Source organism: Entelurus aequoreus, linkage group LG03 (assembly GCF_033978785.1).
Source record: "Entelurus aequoreus isolate RoL-2023_Sb linkage group LG03, RoL_Eaeq_v1.1, whole genome shotgun sequence".
Classification (NCBI taxonomy): domain Eukaryota; kingdom Metazoa; phylum Chordata; class Actinopteri; order Syngnathiformes; family Syngnathidae; genus Entelurus; species Entelurus aequoreus.
In genome coordinates, this window is record NC_084733.1 from 59,889,135 (window position 1) to 59,910,685 (window position 21,551).

The window sequence follows — 21,551 nt, forward strand, 5'->3', positions numbered from 1 at the left end:
CGGATAAGAAGCTTTTCTCACCCTGAGCAATGGAAACATGTCTCCACTGAAGCAAACCCTGCAGACATAGTCACAATGTCTGTGTCAGCGAAACACCTGTCCAGTACCACCTGGCTTTGTGGACCAGCATTCCTGAAGAATGCTCAGAATGACCAGTTTGAAAATGGCCCTTTTGAGTTGTCTGACCCCTCTTTGGATACAGAGGTCCGCCCGCATGTTTCAACATTAAACACTACTGCAGTAATCAAACACCTGGGTTCTCAACGCTTCTCCAAGTTCTCCAGTTGGAGATCATTGATCCATGCCATTGCTCGTCTCACTCACATTGCTTCACTCACATTGCTCGCCTCTTTCAAAAGAATCCTGCAGTAAAAGCTAATGGCTGCAAAGGCTGGCATCATTGCCACTCAGCAAATGCTGTTGAGGAACTTGCACATGCTAAGAAAACCATCATTCGTGCAGTTCAAGAAGACATATATGCTCAAGAGTATGCTTCCATCAAAAATGGTAAAGGGCTTTCCAAAGACAATAATCTCAAAGCCTTAGACCCTCTCATTGATGCCGATGGTCTGCTAAGAATTGGGGGTCGCATAAAAGAAGCGGAACTCTCTTTGGAGGAGAAATCGCCTCTCATAATCCCTGGCAAGCACCATATTTCCACTCTTCTGGTCAGGCACTACCATCAGAAAATACAACACCAGGGCAGATTATTCACTGAAGGTGCTTTAAGAGCTGCTGGATTTTGGATTGTTGGTGGTAAAAGACGAGTCAGCAGGGTGATCTATGGATGTGTTAAATGCCGCAAGCTTCGCGCTTTGCCTCAGACTCAAAAGATGGCTGATCTTCCAGCTGATCGCCTGTCCACTGAACCTCCATTTACCAACGTTGGGCTGGACGTCTTTGGACCTTGGACAGTGTCTGCACGTCGTACACGAGGTGGCCTTGCACAAGACAAAAAGTGGGCCGTACTATTCACCTGTATGAGTGTCAGAGCCGTGCACATAGAGGTCATTGAATCATTAGACACGTCATGTTTCATCGATGCCTTAAGGCGTTTCCTTGCTATCAGGGGCCCAGTGAAATTAATTCGGTCCGATAGAGGCACCAACGTCATAAGTGCATGCAAAGAGCTCAAGATTCCATCCAACATTGATAACACATCTGTAGAAAAGTTTTTGTCCGATCAAGATTGCAGATGGATGTTCAACGTGCCTCACGCATCTCACATGGGTGGGCCATGGGAGAGGATGATTGGTGTGGCAAGAAGGATCCTTGACGCCATGTTCCTGCAGCTTGGGACCTCAAAGCTGACCCACGAGGGTCTCTCCACAATTATGGCAGAGGTGACTGCCATCATCAATGCCAGACCTGTTGTACCAGTGTCCACCGACCCAGATGACCCGCAAATACTCTCACCAGCAACACTCCTCACACAAAAGGTCAGTCCTTCAACTGCTCCCATAGGCGACTGGGTTAAAGATCTCCACAAGCAACAGTGGCGTCAGATCCAGCATTTGGCTCAAACCTTTTGGGACAAATGGAAGAAGCAATACCTATCCACACTTCAGCCACGGAGGAAGTGGCATTCACCCCACCCTAACCTCCTGCCTGGAAGTGTAGTGCTCCTCAAAGATGACCAACTGAAGAGAAACCATTGGCCTTTAGGACTAATTACACAAGTCTTCCCAAGCAAAGATGGCAGAGTTCGCAAAGTGGAGATAAAAGTTTCCAGAAAGGATGGGACCAAAGTGTTCCTGCGGCCGGTCACAGAGACAATCCTGCTTATGGCACCAGAGAAGCCATAGTATCCTTTGGGACAGTTTGGTAGTGGCGGTTTAATCCGCCAGGCGGGGAGTGTTCTGTCTTGTTTGTTGAATTTATTAATAATATATGTAAAACCCGTGTTTAAGTTCACTTTGGAATTTAACAGTGGGGTGCACTTCCTCCTTTAGACAGCAGGAGGCGGCATTGCTTAGTTTACAGTAATGTCCATGATAGCAGGGCACAACAAGGAGTTCCTTTCAAGTACACTTTAAAGGCCTACTGAAATGATTTTTTTTTTATTTAAACGGGAATAGCAGATCCATTCTATGTGTCATACTTGATCATTTCGCGATATTGCCATATTTTTGCTGAAAGGATTTAGTAGAGAAAATCGACGATAAAGTTCGCAACTTTTGCTCGCTGATAAAAAAAAGCCTTGCCTGCACCGGAAGTAGCGTGACGTCACAGGAGCTAGTATTCCTCACAATTCCCCATTGTTTACAATGGAGCGAGAGAGATTCGGACCGAGAAAGTGATGATTACCCCATTAATTTGAGCGAGGATGAAAGATTCGTAGATGAGGAACGTTACAGTGAAGGACTTGAGAGGCAGTGATGGACATATCTTTTTTCGCTCTGACCGTAACTTAGGTACAAGCTGGCTCATTGGATTCCACACTCTCCTTTTTCTATTGTGGATCACGGATTTGTATTTTAAACCACCTCGGATACTATATCCTCTTGAAAATGAGAGTCGAGAACGCGAAATGGACATTCAAGGCCTACTGAAACCCACTACTACCGACCACGCAGTCTGATAGTTTATATATCAATGATGAAATCTTAACATTATAACACATGCCAATACGGCCGGGTTAACTTATAAAGTGACATTTTAAATTTGCCGCTAAACTTCCGGTTCGAAACGCCTCTGAGGATGACGTATGCGCGTGACGTAGCCCGGGGAACAGAGGTATGCCTTCCCCATTGAATACAATACAAAAAAGCTCTGTTTTCATTTCATAATTCCACAGTATTCTGGACATCTGTGTTCGTGAATCTGTTGCAATTATGTTCATTGCATTATGGAGAAAGAAGCTGAGCAAGCAAAGAAGAAAGTTGTCGGTGCGAAACGGACGTATTTTTCGAACGAAGTCAGCAACAACAGTACACAGCCGGCGCGTCTTTGTTTACATTCCCGAAAGATGCAGTCAAGATGGAAGAACTCGGATAACAGAGACTCTAACCAGGAGGACTTTTGACTTCGATACACAGACGCCTGTAGAGAATTGGGACAACACAGACTCTTACCAGGATTACTTTGATTTGGATGACAAAGACGCAGACGTGCTACCGTGAGTATGCAGCTTTGGCTTCTAAACATTTGATCGCTTGACCGTATGTGCGCAACTTTTTTTTTGCGTATGTACGTAACTTTTTTAAAATATATAAGCTTTATGAACCTTGGGTTAGGTGAACGGTCTTTTGGGCTGAGTGATTGTGTGTGTTGATCAGGTGTTTGAATTGTATTGGCGTGTTCTATGGAGCTAGGAGCTAGCATAGGAGCTAGGAGTTAGCATAACAAAGACGTAGGTGTTTTTATGCAGGATTAATTTGTGTCATATTAAATATAAGCCTGGTTGTGTTGTGGCTAATAGAGTAAATATATGTCTTGTGTTTATTTACTGTTTTAGTCATTTCCAGCTGAATACCAGGTACCGTGAGTATGCAGCCTTGGCTGCTAAACATTTGATAGCTTGACCGTATGTGCGCGTCACGTACGTAACTTTTTAAAAATATATAAGCTTTATGAACATTGGGTTAGGTGAACTGTCTTTTGGGCTGAGTGATTGTGTGTGTTGATCAGGTGTTTGAATTGTATTGGCGTGTTCTATGGAGCTAGGAGCTAGCAGATGAGCTAGGAGCTAGCATAACAAACACGTAGGTGTTTTTATGCAGGATTAATTTGTGGCATATTAAATATAAGCCTGGTTGTGTTGTGGCTAATAGAGTATATATATGTCTTGTGTTTATATACTGTTGTAGTCATTCCCAGCTGAATATCAGGTACCGTGAGTATGCAGCCTTGCCTGCTAAACATTTGATAGCTTGACCATATGTGCGCGTCACGTACGTAACTTTTTAAAAATATATAAGCTTTATGAACCTTGGGTTAGGTGAACGGTCTTTTGGGCTGAGTGATTGTGTGTGTTGATCAGGTGTTTGAATTGTATTGGCGTGTTCTATGGAGCTAGGAGCTAGCAGAGGAGCTAGGAGCTAGCATAACAAACACGTAGGTGTTTTTATGCAGGATTAATTTGTGGCATATTAAATATAAGCCTGGTTGTGTTGTGGCTAATAGAGTATATATATGTCTTGTGTTTATTTACTGTTGTAGTCATTCCCAGCTGAATATCAGGTACCGTGAGTATGCAGCCTAGGCTGCTAAACATTTGATAGCTTGACCGTATGTGCGCGTCACGTACGTAACTTTTTAAAAATATATAAGCTTTATGAACCTTGGGTTAGGTGAACGGTCTTTTGGGCTGAGTGATTGTGTGTGTTGATCAGGTGTTTGAATTGTATCGGCGCGTTCTATGGAGCTAGGAGCTAGCAGAGGAGCTAGGAGCTAGCATAACAAACACGTAGGTGTTTGTTATGCTAGCTCCTAGCTCCTCTGCTAGCTCCTAGCACATTAAATATAAGCCTGGTTGTGTTGTGGCTAATAGAGTATATATATGTCTTGTGTTTATTTACTGTTGTAGTCATTCCCAGCTGAATATCAGGTCACCCCCGGCTCTCACAGCATCTTCCCTATCTGAATAGCTTCAACTCCCCACTAGTCCTTCACTTGCACTTTACTCATCCACAAATCTTTCATCCTCGCTCAAATTAATGGGGAAATTGTCGCTTTCTCAGGCCGAATCTCTCTCACTTCATGCGGCCATCATTGTAAACAATAGGGAACTTTGCGTATATGTTCAATTGACTACGTCACGCTACTTCCGGTAGGGGCAAGCCTTTTTTTATCAGATACCAAAAGTTGCGATCTTTATCGTCGTTGTTCTATACTAAATCCTTTCAGCAAAAATATGGCAATATCGCGGAATTATCAAGTATGACACATAGAATAGATCTGCTATCCCCGTTTAAATAAAAAAAATTCATTTCAGTAGGCCTTTCAGTGCCTTTTATCTCCACGACAATACATTGGCGAAATGCTTTAGCTACGAGCTAACGTGATAGCATCGTGCTTTAACTGCATATAGAAACAAAAAAAATAAACCCCTGACTGGAAGGATAGATAGAAAATCAACAATACTATTAAACCGTGGACATGTAAATACACGGTTAATGCTTTCCAGGCTGGCGAAGGTTAACAATGCTGTGCTAACGACGCCATTGAAGCTAACTTAGCAACCGGACCGCACAGAGCTATGCTAAAAACATTAGCTTTCCACCTACGCCAGCCAGCCCTCATCTGCTCATCAACACCCGTGCTCACCTGCGTTCCAGCGATCGGCAGAAGGACGAAGGACTTCACCCGATGCGTTTGGCGGCCCGGAGACGTAGGAAGTCAAGGTGAGGTCGGCGGCTAGCGCGGCTAGCGCGGCTGCTCTCCAAAAAAGTCCTCCTGGTTGTGTTGCTGTAGTCCGCTGCTAATACACCGATCCCACCTACAACTGTCTTCTTTGCAGCCTTCATTGTTCATTAAACAAATTGCAAAAGATGTCCAGAATACTGTGGAATTATGAAATGAAAACAGAGCTTTTTGTATAGGATTCTACGGGGTACCATAACTTCCGTTACTCTGACTTCGTCACGCGCATACGTCATCATACCGCGACGTTTCAGCCGGATATTTCCCGGGAAATTTTAAATGTCACTTTATAAGTTAACCCGGCCGTATTGGCATGTGTTGCAATGTTAAGATTTCATCATTGATAAATAAACTATCAGACTGCGTGGTCGGTAGTAGTGGGTTTCAGTAGGCCTTTAAGCTAGTTCGGTGACGATCGCAAACGTTTTCATCTGCTCGAATCTCATGCCAAACAAAGTATCATCGGTATGTATTGTTGAGTAGTATGCTAATATTTGATTGACTTGTATTATTTGTTGGTTGTGATGTAATTTGGGACGTTTTATGGCCAAAAGTCAGTCATGCTAATTTTCGGAATTCATACAGTGAAGTGAATGTTAGCATAGTAAGCTAGTTTGCTGTAGAGCACTTAAATTACATATTTTGTGGCATTATTTATCCATTTAAGTTCAATACACAGCATAATGCATGTTTTATTGTAGTGGGCTTGTGTGTGTGTAATTGGCTGTGTATACATGGCTGTAATGTAAGCATCCTTCTGCTTGTATGTTTTCAGTTTTACCCTTTTTACGGTCAATAAACCTGTGGACAAGAAGACGTTTTTCAGAGTGTTTGATCAAGAAAAGGTGTTAGGGTAAAGCCAAGATATTTCTACATATCGAGGGCGGCACAGGGCTCCAATACTATGGAATGCCCTCCCGGTAAAAGTTAAGAGATGCTACCTCAGTAGAAGCATTTAAGTCTCATCTTAAAACTCATTTGTATACTCTAGCCTTTAAATAGACTCCCTTTTTAGACCAGTTGATCTGCCGTTTCTTTTCTTTTCTACTCTGCTCCCAACCCGGGGTGGACTGCTAGCCTGTCCATCGGATGGGGACATCTCTACGCTGCTGACCCGTCTCCGCTCGGGATGGTTCCTGCTGGCCCCACTATGGACTGGACTTTCGCTGATGTGTTGGACTTTCACAATATTATGTCAGACCCACTCGACATCCATTGCTTTCGGTCTCCCCTAGAGGGGGGGGGGGGGTTACCCACATATGCGGTCCTCTCCAAGGTTTCTCATAGTCATTCACATTGTTGTCCCACTGGGGTGAGTTTTCCTTGCCCGTATGTGGGCTCTGTACCGAGGATGTCGTTGTGGCTTGTACAGCCCTTTGAGACACTTGTGATTTAGGGCTATATAAATAAACATTGATTGATTGATTGATTGAAACATGAGGGTGTCTATATGTGCACTTGTCACCAGGACACCCTAGGCCGCAGTTCCATGATCGACTTTGTAGTTGTGTCATCAGATTTGCGGTCTCATGTTTTGGACACTCGGGTGAAGAGAGGGGCGGAGCTTTCTACCGATCACCACCTGGTGGTGAGTTGGCTGCGATGTTGGGGGTGGATGTCGGACAGACCTGGCAGATCCAAACGCATTGTGAGGGTCTGCTGGGAATGTCTAGCAGAGTCTCCTGTCAGAGACAGTTTCAATTCCCACTCCGGAAGAACTTTGAACATGTCACGAGGGAGGCGCTGTACATTGAGTCCGAGTGGACCATGTTTCGTACTTCTATTGCCGAGGCAGCCGATTGAAGCTGTGGCCGCAAGGTGGTTGGTGCCTGTTGTGGCGGTAATCCTAGAGCAGACCTGGGCATTCTGCGGCCCGCGGGCCGCATCCGGCCCTTTGTGCGTCCCTGTCCGGCCCGCGTGAGGCCAATTATAAATTACAAAATAAATTTAAAAAAGTATCTATGTCGAGTGTGCAATACAACGGTGCTGCTTTTGTTTTGAAAATCGTTATTTGTATTACTTCCGTGTGGACGTATGCGTGTGCGTGGTTGTGAGTGAATGTGAACAGCTGCAATTACAAAATAAAGTTGAAAAAACATCTATGTCCTGCGCGCAATACAACTGTGCTGCTTTTATTTTGAAAAGTATTATTTATAGGCGTGTGTCCGTGTGTAACCTGCGAGTGAAGGTGCACATGCAGCGACAAGTGATGCACGGTTTACACCCGAGACGCTAAAAAGAGAAAAGTTGATGAGGAATGCCGTGTTTTCAACAAGGCATGAACTGCAAAGCAACGTCCCCTCTAAGGTGCGTGCCTGCGCAATTGCGCACTGCTCAAGCGTCTGCTGCGCGCAGCAAGTATATGCCGCGCACCAAATCAAATCCCATCTGAATTCTAAACAAAATAAACATATTTATTCTATGGAATTTTGCAATGCAACTTTGAGTGACAGTGACAACAAGCGGCCCTAATGGTGTTCGTCAACACCGTTTACAACACCGTTCAATTGAACACCGTTCAATTATTGTAACGTCTATCGAGATGCTTCGAGGACAGGAATTATATCGATCACTTTATTGAGCAAAACTGTTTATATTCGGACATAACCACACCAAAAACATGAGTAAAACAATTCTATCTCGAAAAACTAGTCATTTTCTGCCGTACAAACCAGGCCAAAACCAACTTGTCATCTGTCACCAACACGCATAGCACTAAACCACTGGTGCGTTTATGGCCACACAAAAAGTCGGACAACTCAAACACCACACAAAGTTACGCTATGACTCCTCAGTCATACGTGTGCTTATTTTACTGTCATTTATTATTAATGTTAATTTATTTATATTAGTCATGGAATGCTGTTACACACACTATGTTGAAGTATTACTATTATTATTATTATTAATTATTATTATTATTATTATTATTATTATTATTATTATTATTATTATTATTATTATTATTATTATTATTATTATTATTATTATTATTTATCTTACGGTATATATCAAAAATAATATTGAGCAAAATTTAATTGAAATATTGTCGATGTGGCCCTCCAGCAGTGCTCGGGTAGCTCATGTGGCCCCCGGTAAAAATTAATTGCCCACCCCTGTCCTAGAGGGATGCCGTCAAGCTGAAGAAAGAGTCCTATCTGGTCCTTCTGGCTCTAGGGACAGGTGCCGACAGGCCAAGCGGTGTGCAGCTTCAGCGGTCGCAGAGGCAAAAACTCGGATATGGGAGGAGTTTGGGGAAGCCATGGAAAACATCTTCCGGATGGCTTCGAAGCGATTCTGGACCACCATCCTCCGCGGCGGAAGGGGAAGCCATGCACTGTCAACACCGTGTATGGCGAGGATGGTGTTCTGCTGACCTCAACTGCGGATGTTGTGGATCTGTAGAGGGAATACTTCGAAGAACTCCTCAATCCCCCCCAACACATGTTCCTCTGAGGAAGCAGTGCCTGGGGCGAATCTGGGCTGAGGTTGCCATGGTAGTTAAATAGCTCCTCGGTGGCAAGGCCCCTAGGGTGGGAGTTCCTTAAGAATCTGCAACGCATGGACATCGGGGGGCGGTACCTCTGGATAACAAGATCTGATAGCTCAGTTACAGCTCATGATATTCTATTCTGTGTTATATGTGTTTTATGTTGCACGATTGCACCAAGTAAAATTCCTAGTTTGTGAACCCGTTCTCAAACAATGGCAATAAAAACTATTCTGATTCTGATTCTGATGGGCAGACCGGGGTTGTGGTTCCTCTCTTTAAGAAGGGGAACCGAAGAGTGTGTTCCAACTATCGTGGGATCACACTGCTCAGCCTTCCCGGTAAGGTCTATTCAGGTGTACTGGAAAAGAGGCTACGTCGGATAGTCAAACTTCGGATTCAGGAGGAACAATGTGGTTTTCATTCTGGTCGTGGAACTGTGGACCAGCTCTATACTCTCGCCAGGGTCCTTGAGGGTGCATGGGAGACTACATGTGCTTTGTGGACTTGGAGAAGTCCTGTGGGGAGTGCTCAGAGAGTATGGGGTATCGGACTGTCTGATTGTGGCGGTCTGCTCCCTGTATGATCAGTGTCAGAGCTTGGTCTGCATTGCCGGCAGTAAGTCGGACCCGTTTCCAGTGAGGGTTGGACTCCGCCAAGGCTGCAATTTGTCACCGATTCTGTTCATAACTTTTATGGACAGAATTTCTAGGCGCAGTCATGGCGTTGAAGGGATCCGGTTAGGTGGCTTCAGGATTAGGGCTCTGCTTTTTGCAGATGATGTGGTCTTGATGGCTTCATCTGGCCAGGATCGTCAGCTCTCACTGGATCGGTTTGCAGCCGAGTGTGAAGCGACTGGGATGGGAATCAGCACCTCCAAGTCCGAGTCCATGGTTCTCGCCCGGAAAAGGGTGGAGTGTCATCTCCGGTTTGGGGAGGAGATCTTGCCCCAAGTGGAGGAGTTCAAGTACATCAGAGTCTTGTTCACGAGTAAGGGAAGAGTGGATGGTGAGATCGACAGGCGGATCGGTACAGCGTCTTCAGTAATGCAGACGCTGTATCGATCCATGGTGGTGAAGAAGGAGCTGAGCCGGAAGGTAAAGCTCTCAATTTACTGGTCGATCTACGTTCCCATCCTCACCTATGGTCATGACCTTTAGGTTATGACCGAAAAGACAAGATCACGGGTACAAGGGGCCGAAATGAGTTTCCTCCGCCGGGTGGCGGGGCTCTCCCTTAGAGATAGGGTGAGAAGCTCTGTCATCCGAGAGGAGCTCAAAGTAAAGCCGCTGCTCCTCCACACAGAGAGGAGCCAGATGGGGTGGTTCGGGCATGTGGTCAGGATGCCACCCCAACGCCTCCCTTGGGAGGTGTTTAGGGCACGTCCGGCCGGTAGGGGGCCACGGGGAATACTCAGGACACGTTGGGAAGACTATGTCACCCGGCTGACCTGGGAACGCCTTGGGATCCCCCGGGAGGAGCTGGACGAAGTGGCTGGGGAGAGGGAAGTCTGGGTTTCCCTGCTTAGGCTGCTGCCCCTGCGACCCGACCTCGGATAAGCGGAAGAAGATGGATGGATGGATGGATGGGTTTCTAGATGTTTTTAGAGGAGATTAATGGGAGCAATAGAGGCCCCTCGATCTGTTGACTCAACTGTTAGCTATTTATTTACTATTTTGAATGCATAAAAAAGACAAGCATATACCGTATATTACCAAATAAACGCCCTTGGGCAAATAACCAAATAACCGCCCATTTTGTGAATTAACCGCCTCTTCCTAATAACCGCCTATGTCCAAATAGCCGCCCATGGGCTGTTATTTGCATGATTTAGATTAAAATGCTACAGGGGTTCCGTTTGCTGCAGTATTATTGTTTTGATGGTTTTATAGAGTACTTGGTACCATAATTTTATTTTTCCTGTATGCTGCTTTATTTAAAACTTGGAGTACTGTAGCCTTTATTTTATTTAAGTGACAGTATTATTGTTCTGTTTTGATGGTGGGTTTTATACTTGAGTACTTGGTACCATAATTGTATTTTTCCCGGTAGGCTGTTTTATTTAAAAAGTTTATTTATTTTTAATATTGGTATTCTATTTGACAATTGTTGCACTACTGCCATGTTGAGGCCTTGTTGATCTCTTGTCTTTTGATAGCCTACCTCATGTTGATCTCTTGTTTTTTTTGTTTGTATGTTTACAATAGCTTTTACATTTAAAGTTTTTTGTACGAAAAAAAAATACTGGACAGTAACCATTGTAACCAAATAATGGCCTGGTGCAGGCTGGTGCAAAAATAAATAAAAGCCTTGTACAAATAACCGCCTGCTTCTTTTAAACGCCTGTCTCCAAAATCGATTTTGTGAAATAATCGCCCGGGCTACTATTTGGTAATATACGGTATGTGCTTGTCTTACATAATGAGTATGAATGATAAACAGCACCAATTTTTGCGTATTTCCAGTTTTACTTTTTATGATAATATGGTCAGAGTGCAGAAGCGTTACAACAGTGACGTATAATCTACGGATATTGCCGAAGATATTCGAAGCGGAATATTCAAAATGGCCGACTGAATTTGTGGCATTTTGTGACGTTTAGACGGTATTTTCCCATACTTTGCCCATTATAAATATAATTGGATATGTGTTGAAGAGGTTCATTTAGCCTACTAATGTATATTTATAAATGGTTGATTTATATAGGCTAGTAAGGTAAAGTTTTGTACATGACAAGTTTTGGCTATCTTGCTTCTGGAGCCTTCATCAGAGGTGTCACGTGATGTTAGCGTGACGTCAACAGGGACGAAGGAGCCTACCAACTATCCCACACCTGGGACACAGTCCTGCAGGGCCGCCCCCGGCCGTTTGGTAGACATCCAGACGACAGGGGGCGCCCCGCCCTACCCCCGGCGCACAACAGGGGACACCGCCATCCCACCACTTCAGGTGGGATAGAACAATCCATATAACACGTCACAGATGACGTCACGCTAACATCACGTGACACCTCTGATGAAGGCTGCAGAAGCAAGATAGCCGAAACTTGGCAGGTAAATGATAAATGATAAATGGGCTATACTTGTATAGCGCTTTTCCACCTTCAAGGTACTCAAAGCGCTTTGACAGTATTTCCACATTTACCCATTCACACACACATTCACACACTGATGGCGGGAGCTGCCATGCAAGGCGCTAACCAGCAGCCATCAGAGGCAAAGGGTGAAGTGTCTTGCCCAAGGACACAACGGACGTGACTAGGAAGGTAGAAGGTGGGGATTGAACCCCAGTAACCAGCAACACTCCGATTGCTGGCACAGCCACTCTACCAACTTCGAGGTACAAAACTTTACCTTACTAGCCTATATAAATCAACCATTTATAAATAATTGGATATGGTTTAATGGATACAATGAAACACAATTAAGCATATGAAGTCAACTTGTTTTTTCCACTCTACTGGTACTTTAATACAACCCTAGTTAATTTCCAATGTAATCGCTGAAAAAACTGATGTAAAGCGATGTAAAACAATGTTCTCCGTGTCCTTCCATCCATCCACACAGATGGACAACATTCACACTCACATTCACACACTCGGGCCAATTTAGTGTTGCCAATCAACCTATCCCCAGGTACATGTCTTTGGAGGTGGGAGGAATTACAGATGTAATTTAAAAAAAGAAAGAATGAATAAATGACTTAAAAAATTAAATAATCAAAAATGTAATAAACACATTTTGTCCCAGTATTGATCTCTAGGGCAATGTTTTTCAACCTTTTTTGAGCCAAGGCACATTTTTTTAATTTAAAAAATCCGGAGGCACACCACCAGCAGAAAACATTAAAAAAATTAAGCCGATATTGACAATAAAAAGTTGTTTTCGCAATTGTTGGATATGAATTCTAACTATAACCAAGCATGCATCACTATAGCTCTTGACTCAAAGTAGGTCTACTGTCACGACCTGTCACACCAAGCCGTGACTTAAGTTTTTTGGTGTTTTCCTGTGTCTAGTGTTTTAGTTCTTGTCTTGCACTCCTATTTTAGTGGCTTTTTCTGTTTTGTTGGTATTTTCCAGTAGCAGTTTCCTGTCTTCCTTTGAGCGCTATTCCCCGCACCTGCTTTGTTTTAGCAAACAAGACTTTGATTAAGTTGTGCGGATGCTATCCTTCTTTGTGGGGACATTGTTGATTGTGATGTCATGTTCGCATGTACTTTGTGGATGCCATCTCTGCTCCACACGCCGTAAGTCTTTGCTGTCGTCCAGCATTCTGTTTTTGTTTACTTTGCAGCCAGGTCAGTTTTAGTCTCATTTTGCACAGCCTTTTCTTAGCGGCACTCACCTTTTGTTTATTTTTGGTTTAAGCATTAGATACCGTTTTACCTGCTCGCTGCCTCCCGCTGTCATCTGCATATTGTGATCACGACAAACCATCATCGTCGTTACCGACATCTACAAAGCAATTAGCTACCTGCTGCTACCTACTGATATGGAAGAGTATTACACGGTTACTCTAGACCAGGGGTCACCAACCTTTTTGAAACCAAGAGCTACTTCTTGGGTACTGATTAATGCGAAGGGCTACCAGTTTGATACACACTTAAATAATTTGCCAGAAATAGCCAATTTGCTCAATTTACCTTTAACTCTATGTTATTATTAATCATTAATGATATTTACACTTAATTGAACGGTTTAAAAGAGGAGAAAACATGAAAAAAATGACAATCAAATTTTGAAACATAGTTTATCTTCAATTTCGACTCTTTAAAATTCAGAATTCAACCGAAAAAAAGAAGAGAAAAACTTAAAAAAAGAATTTATGGAACATCATTAGTCATTTTTCCTGATTAAGATTAATTTTAGAATTTTGATGACATGTTTTAAATAGGTTAAAATCATTATTTCTTCTAGAATTTCCAGAACAAAAATTTTAAAATAAATTCAAAAGACTTTGAAATAAGATTTAAATTTGATTCTACAGATTTTCTAGATTTGACAGAATAATTTTTTTGAATTTTAATCATAATAAGTTTGAAGAAATATATCACAAATATTCTTCGTCGAAAAAACAGAAGCTAAAATGAAGAATTAAATTAAAATGTATTTATTATTCTTTACAATAAAAAAAAAAAATACTTGAACATTGATTTAAATTGTCAGGAAAGAAGAGGAAGGAATTTAAAAAGTAAAAAGGTATATGTGTTTAAAAATCCTAAAATCATTTTTAAGGTTGTATTTTTTCTCTTAAATTGTCTTTCTGAAAGTTATAAGAAGCAAAGTAAAAAAATTAATGAATTTAAACAAGTGAAGACCAAGTCTTTAAAATATTTTCTTGGATTTTCAAATTCTATTTAAGTTTTGTCTCTCTTAGAATTAAAAATGTCAGGCAAAGCGAGACCAGCTTGTTAGTAAATAAATAAAATTTAAAAAATAGAGGCAGCTCACTGGTAAGTGCTGCTATTTGAGCTATTTTTAGAACAGGCCGGCGGGCTACTCATCTGGTCCTTACGGGCTACCTGGTGCCCGCGGGCACCGCGTTGGTGACCCCTGCTGACAGTACAGACACTCAACAACGGCACATTATTTGCGGATTATAACTACTGGTTTGCAAAAATATTTTTAACCCAGTTAGGTGAAATCACAATCTCCCACGGCACACCATGCCGTGGTTGAAAAACACTGCCCTAGGGAACCTTGCTATCGGTACCTGAGCATGATGACCTATGTTTTCTTCCCTTTTCATACAGGTTCAAAATGTATTTAAATACAAACTAGTAAAGGATAGGTAAATGCAATATTTAAAAAATTACAGACCAATTTCTAAATTATGCATTTTAGCAAAATTGTTTGAGAAAATCATCAGTAACCAGCTAAATGATTTTTTAGAAACAAACAATATTTTATCTCCTTTTCAATCTGGTTTTAGAAAACAACATAGCACTATTACAGCTGCTCTTAAGGTACTCAATGATTTAATCGAGGCTGTAGACAGCAAGAAATATTGTGTCGCCCTATTTATTGATTTGTCAAAAGCATTTGACACAGTAGACCACAGTCTGTTAATTCAAGCCCTTCATCACATTGGATTATCTGAAAATGCAGCTGCTTGGTTCACAGACTATCTTTCCAGCAGAAAACAATGTGTACAGGTGGCTGGGATGACCTCTTCATTACTGGACATTACCAAAGGAGTTCCACAAGGCTCAGTGCTGGGGCCCATTTTATTTTCTATCTACTTAAATAATCTTTGCAATAATTTGTCAAATGCAATGCACCATTTTCATGCAGACGACACCATTATTTATTGCTGTTCAACCTCCATCACTCAGGCTTTTGAGTTTTTACAAGCTGCTTTTGATGTCATCCAGGCTCGCTTATTTGATCTTAAATTGGTTTTAAATACAGATTAAAGCAAGGTAATGGTTTTCTCTCATTCAAGGGTGCTACTGGAAAATATTCCAAATATTGTAACATCAAATGGAAACCCTATAGAGCAGGTCTTAAATTACAAGTACTTAGGTTTTACTCTTGATCAGGAGCTTTCATTTAAAGCCCATATTAACAACTTGGTCTTTAAGCTTAGGGTAAAGCTTGGTTTCTTTTTCGAAATAAAAACTGCTTCTCTCTTAAAGTCGGAAAGAAATTGGTGACAGCAACTATTTTGCCCGTAATTGATTATGGAAACGTGCTTTATTTTAGTGCTTCATCTAAATGCCTCCAGTCCTTGGACACTGTTTTTCACTCAGCACTAAGATTTGTTACTGGCTGTCGTAGTCTCACCCACCACTGTCAACTGTATATGAAGTCAGACTTATTTTCATTGAGTGCACCAAGATACACACATTGGCTGACTATCATTTATAAGGCTCTTTTAGGTTTAATGCCTCCATACTTGTGTACTTTGTTACAAAGAAAAAGCAGCTCTTATGCATTACGCTCTAACAATTTGTATGTTTTAATTGTTCCCCATGTACGGACTGAATTTGGCAAAAGAGCTTTTGGCATTGCTGCCCCTATGGCATGGAATGCATTGCAGACGAAACTGAAACTCACTGAACTACTTCCATTTGGAGCCTTACGTTCTGTCCTGAGGGACAGACAGCGAGAGACGTTTGCACAGTGCCTGTGTTTTTAAAAGGTGTAAATCTTTATTGTTTTACTGTTCTCTTTTATGTATTCTAAAATGTATGTCTTAATGTATTACTTTTTTGAAACTGCTCTGTGCATGTGCTGTTGACCTTTTGGCCAGGACACCCTTGTGAAAGAGATCTTGATCTCAATGGGTTTCTTATCTGGTTAAATAAAGGTTCTAAAATTATATATGCCTTTTACTAAAGCAATGCTATCATCAGGTTGTAATTTGCTATTGTCTGAGAGAACCTGCCTTGTTATAAATGATTCAACAGACCAGGTAAATACCTTGAACACAAAGCTTGGCAGTGACCCTGCTCTCTATTCACCACACAGCTGTTGATAAGCTCACCAATGTGAATGTAGCCATCCTTGTAGAGTCTGTTGATGATCAGAGTGAGGATGAGGCCAATGTTGCGGGAGTTGTAATAAGTCAAATAGATGATCCATCCACAGGACAGAATAGTAGCTTCAGGGAAAAACATACACAACATGGTTAGTTTAAAAAAAAAGACTTCAGTTGTTTATTTATTCTGTATATTTACATGTATTATTTGTCATTTTGAAGCTCATATACTGTACATATAATTTTAACAGATACTGTACAGATGCAGTGCACTTACCCACAAGCAGCCAGATGAAGTTAGAGTTGTGCTTGTTGAGAAAGTCATCCAAATCCCCTAAACTGGGGAAGGTACTTTCATTGTTTTTGGAACCAAGCACATCCATGGCTACAGGCTCTGAATTTGATGTCTAAAAAGGGAGAACATGACCAAATGGATACAGGTTAAACAATCATAAACGGAATTCAAAGACACCAATGCAGTTTATTGAGTGTATAATAAAGCTGCTGAATTGCACAATAAATTGCATGGTGCATTTATTACGGTTGCACCAATAGTCCACAAATAACAGATTAATTTAGTTTTCTGTTCACTTTGTACACCTCAGACTTTCAATACAACTCTTAGTTGAGTACCAACAAGAATCATCTGCTCCTAAACAGAAGGGAAAACAAGTTACTATTGGTGGACTTCAGGTGGACCAGCACTACGTTAATGGTAGAGGACACTGAGACAACAGGACAGTAGAATTACTTCGGAGTACGGTACACTTCAACAATGAACTAGAGTACCAACATGGATATTTCCTGAGGCGGCTCAGATCAACTTCCAGCTACTATGCTGTTGTAGGCTGGCTGATGGCATCTGTTCCAGGGACATTAGTAGCAATAATTAACACATTAAGGTGGCTGCTGACATCATAGATTACATCTAAAATTGTTTTAAATCAGTGACAGACGAGAGATCCCCGAGCAAACTCTTCATCATTGACGATTCTTCTCAACCTCTTCATAACACTGCAGCAGCATCCTTTACAAAACCTATTGAGCTCTGTTGTCATAAACAACTGCTTATGTTCATTGTATTGTAATAGCGTACCATTTGTACATAACTCTCCACTGTGTGTAACAGACATTGCCACTGTCAGAACATTAGAATGCATGTATCGATGTTGTTCACGTCCACATCCACGCCCTAAACTGCAGAAATGTGGCCATCTGTTGCCCTTTTAAAGCACCATTATTGTGTTCTCCTCCTCTGTTATTAGCTAATATAGCATAAAGCCGGAGTGTGATGTGGAGCTCAGCCCAGTCAAAATCCCATTTTACCAATACTGTTCTAAATCATCAATCTCACATACAAACACATATTTTGTTATACTATGCAATCCTTTTTTCAGCATTTTCTTCAAAGTATGAAGCAATCACTTTTTCTTCCATCCATCCATCCATTCTTTCTTATCCTCACTAGGGTAAGCTGGAGCCTATCCCAGCTGACTTCAGGCAGAAAGTGTGGAAATAAAACATTGATGGAGGGTTTTGAAGTTTTTTTAAAGGGATTTGAAGGGTACAACGGTGATCCCCATCAACCGCATCTTCCAAGCATGTTTTATCATCTTTAAAATCCTAAAAAAGAAAGACGTGTGTTCTTGTCTCTCATAATGATAGGCAAAATTCCAAAAAAAGTACAGTTCCCCTTTAAGAGGAGTTTTGAAATAAGAAAAAAGAAAAAGCCTTGAAAATAATATGAGAAAAGTCAAATATAATCTCCAATATTATTTAAAAATATTTTAGCTATGCTTATTCTTCAGCTAACAAAAACAAAAAATTAAAAAAAGTGAAATAAAGTGCCCTGGTTTAAGAGAACATGTTTAAACATGAAAATAACTGACCTTTAACAATAGTGTTTTTATAGGTAAACATTATAATAGGACACACAAAGACTTCAGCCAAGAAAACTGACCTGCCAAATGCTTCATGATGCTGTGTGACAGGCTGTGTTTTGAAAATTACTTTTAAAAAGTAATTAATACTAGTTACTTGTTATTTTACCAAAAAAAGTAATTGAATTAACAACGGAATTACTGTTTAATACATGTAATTAGTTACTAGGGAAAATAATGAATGTGTTATTTAAAAAAATACATCTGGCATAATGCATTAGATACGTTTCCTATGAGAGCAGTGTGTGTGTCTTTAAAAGGTGGTACTTGTTGCCATAGTGACGTGTGACGCCAGCGAGTCTATGCTCAGTCTGAATCACACGCATTTTAGCTTGAGCTGTTTTTGTTAGCTTAGCAGTGTGCAACGGCAGTTAGTCGGCTCTGAAGGCAGCTCTATTGACTCTTTCACTGGTTTGTGTTCCCTCTGCTTAATAAATAGATTGAATATGCTTCCATGACTAGGTTCTTGTCAACAAATGGGGTATTGTTTGGATAGCAAGTTTTGTCACTTTAATCATTGTTATGTTGTTCAATATTCCCTACGACACTCGTAGTTACTAGTGCGCAGTGCAGTTTGTATTAGGTTTTAAGTGGTGGTGTGGCTCGGTTGGTAGAGCGAACGTGCCAGCAACTTGAGGGTTCCAGGCAGGCACGTGCACACATAGGGCCCTATGGGTGCTTGAGCCCCTGCCCTTTTTTGCCTCGTCTTAAAAAGTGCCCTCTGCCTGTGTGTGTTTTTTTTGTTTTGTTTTTTTTTCTTTAAACAACATTAATAAATTCCTGTCAGGGATGTAAAAAAAACAAACAAAAAAAACAGCGGTACAAAAACTCCACGTTTTCTTGTAATACCGGGTTGTTTGAGCCTGCCGCTTCCTTTAAACGTTTAGCCCCTCCTCGATCTGCGGGCTACAGCCAGGGGTTACTCAGACGTGACAGTGGAGCAAGTTGAACCTGTGAGTTATGGTCTAGTCGCCGTCCACTTATTCAGCATCTAATATGGGTAATATTTCAGAAAAACGCTGTATTATTCTATTATTCAATGTGTCAGCTTCTGTTTTTGCCGGACGTCGGAGAACGGCGCATCAATTGAGCACGGCACATCAAGTCCGCACAGAGCAGAGCGGATCGTGCGGGACAGGAAGTAATGTACAAAGTAAAACACCGGGTTAATTTTCAAAATAAAATGCACTGTGTTTACGGCGGATCACATTTCTCTCACAGTAGAGTTTTAGATATAAGGTTATTGTGACTTTGCTATTACTGTGTGGGTTAACAAAATAATAATAATAATAATGATAATAATAACAATAATAATAAGAAGAACAATGATAATGATAATAATAATAATTATTATTATTATCATTAATAATATTAATAATTTCAGCATTCTGGGGATATAAGATGTAGGTTATCTGTTAGGAATATTGCCATCTGTATTTAAACTTGATTCATGTTGATTATGCCTGCAGCCCAATGCCAAAAACAGAAAGGATACAGCCCTCTACTGGCCCCTGGTCCATATTTTTGGCCCTGTATTGCGTTTCAGTTGTTTAGTCTGAGCATTAAGTGAGATAAACCATAAGTTACAACTTGATGGTGTTTTCATCAAGTTAAGGGAAGAAGGACAGATTTGACAGACATTGAAGTTTTTTCCATGTGGGTATTTATTTTTGTATTTTTTTTCAAAGTTCATGTTGCACTGTTCAATGTTCAATATTAAAGTGCTTATCTTTAACAATAAATAGCCTAATAATAAACCAGTGTTTTGTTGCTTTTCATGTCTTCCAAGCCTATGATAATGTGAATTAACTCATTATGACCATAATTTGTTGACACAAAAGAAATGGCAATCACTTTTACCTACAAAGGACACACAGCTAAGTAGTTAGCTTTATTCTAGCTTTTAGCTTTTATTCAATCTCTATATAAATGACATTTGTAAAGTTACAAAAGATTTAAAGTAAATATTATTTGCGGATGATACAACAGCGTTTTGTTCAGGAGAGAACACACAGGAGATAATACAAATAATAACAGAAGAAATTAACAAATTAAAAAGATGGTTTGACAAAAACAGACTATCGTTGAATCTTAGTAAAACTAAAATAATGCTATTTGGTAACAGTAGAAGAGAAAGTCAAACACAAATACAAATAGACGGAATAGAAATTGAAAGAGTAAATGAAACCAAATTTCTAGGTATAATGATTGATGATAAATTGAACTGGAAATCTCACGTAAAAAATATACAATATAAAGTTGCAAGAAACACGTCAATAATGAATAAACCAAAACATGTTCTATACCAAAAATCCCTTCATATTCTCTACTGCTCACTAGTGTTACCATATCTGAGCTACTGTGTAGAAATATGGGGAAATAATTACAAAAGTACACTTCATTCATTAACGGTGTTACAAAAAAGATCAGTTAGAATAATACATAATGTTGGATATAGAGAACATACAAACCCTTTATTTATTGAATCAAAAATACTGAAATTCCACGACATAGTGAATTTGCAAACAGCTAAAATTATGCACAAAGCAAACTATAACCTGCTACCCAATAATATACAACAATTCTTCTAAAAAAAAAGAGGAGAAATATAATCTTAGAGAAAAACGTAATTTAAAACATTTGTTTGCACGTACAACACTTAAGACCTTCAGTATATCAGTATGTGGAATTAAATTATGGAATGGATTAAGCAAAGCAATCAAACAATGTACTAATATGATACACTTCAAGAAACTCTTCAAACTTAAAGTGTTTACAAAGTACAAAGAAGAAGAACCATGACAAACATTCTCAATTTATTTCATCCATCCATTCATTCATTCTTAGAGTAATCTTACTTATCTCATCATATGAAATATGACTTACTTCACCAATTATTATTATTAAATTCTTACTATTATTTATTTATTTATTTTTATTGTGATTACTTATGGAGTTTATTGTGAAAAAATTGTGAACAGGAGGTGAACAAAAAGTTTTAGCAACTGTTATGTAAAGAAAAGGGGTAGGATTAAATAAGCTCTGCTTCTTCCTACTCCTTTTCGAACATGTTGAAAAGAGAAACTGGAAATTGAGATGTATCATGTTGTATGCTTGCATGTTCGAAATAAACTCAAACTCAACTCAACTCAGCTTCCTATTAGCAAATTTAATTTTACATTAATTTCCATATTGTGTAAAGGACCAAAAAAAAAATGCCTGCCCTTTTCTGACTTTGAGCCCCTGCCCCTCTATAATCATGTGCACGTCCC

At 40.5% G+C, this 21,551-nt stretch overlaps 1 protein-coding gene across 5 annotated transcripts in view; it reads right to left on the minus strand.

The window, feature by feature from the left end:
• Positions 1-21,551, minus strand: part of kiaa1109 (KIAA1109 ortholog) — a 260,969-nt gene that overhangs the window by 232,325 nt on the left and 7,093 nt on the right. For all 5 annotated transcript variants that reach the window (XM_062042306.1, XM_062042308.1, XM_062042307.1 and 2 more), the window contains exons 2-3: positions 16,617-16,746; positions 16,346-16,462 (exon numbers count right to left, since the gene is read on the minus strand). In XM_062042306.1, coding sequence (XP_061898290.1) covers positions 16,346-16,462; positions 16,617-16,722 — 223 coding nt within the window. In that variant the 5' untranslated portion in view covers positions 16,723-16,746. The remainder of the gene's footprint in view (positions 1-16,345; positions 16,463-16,616; positions 16,747-21,551) is intronic.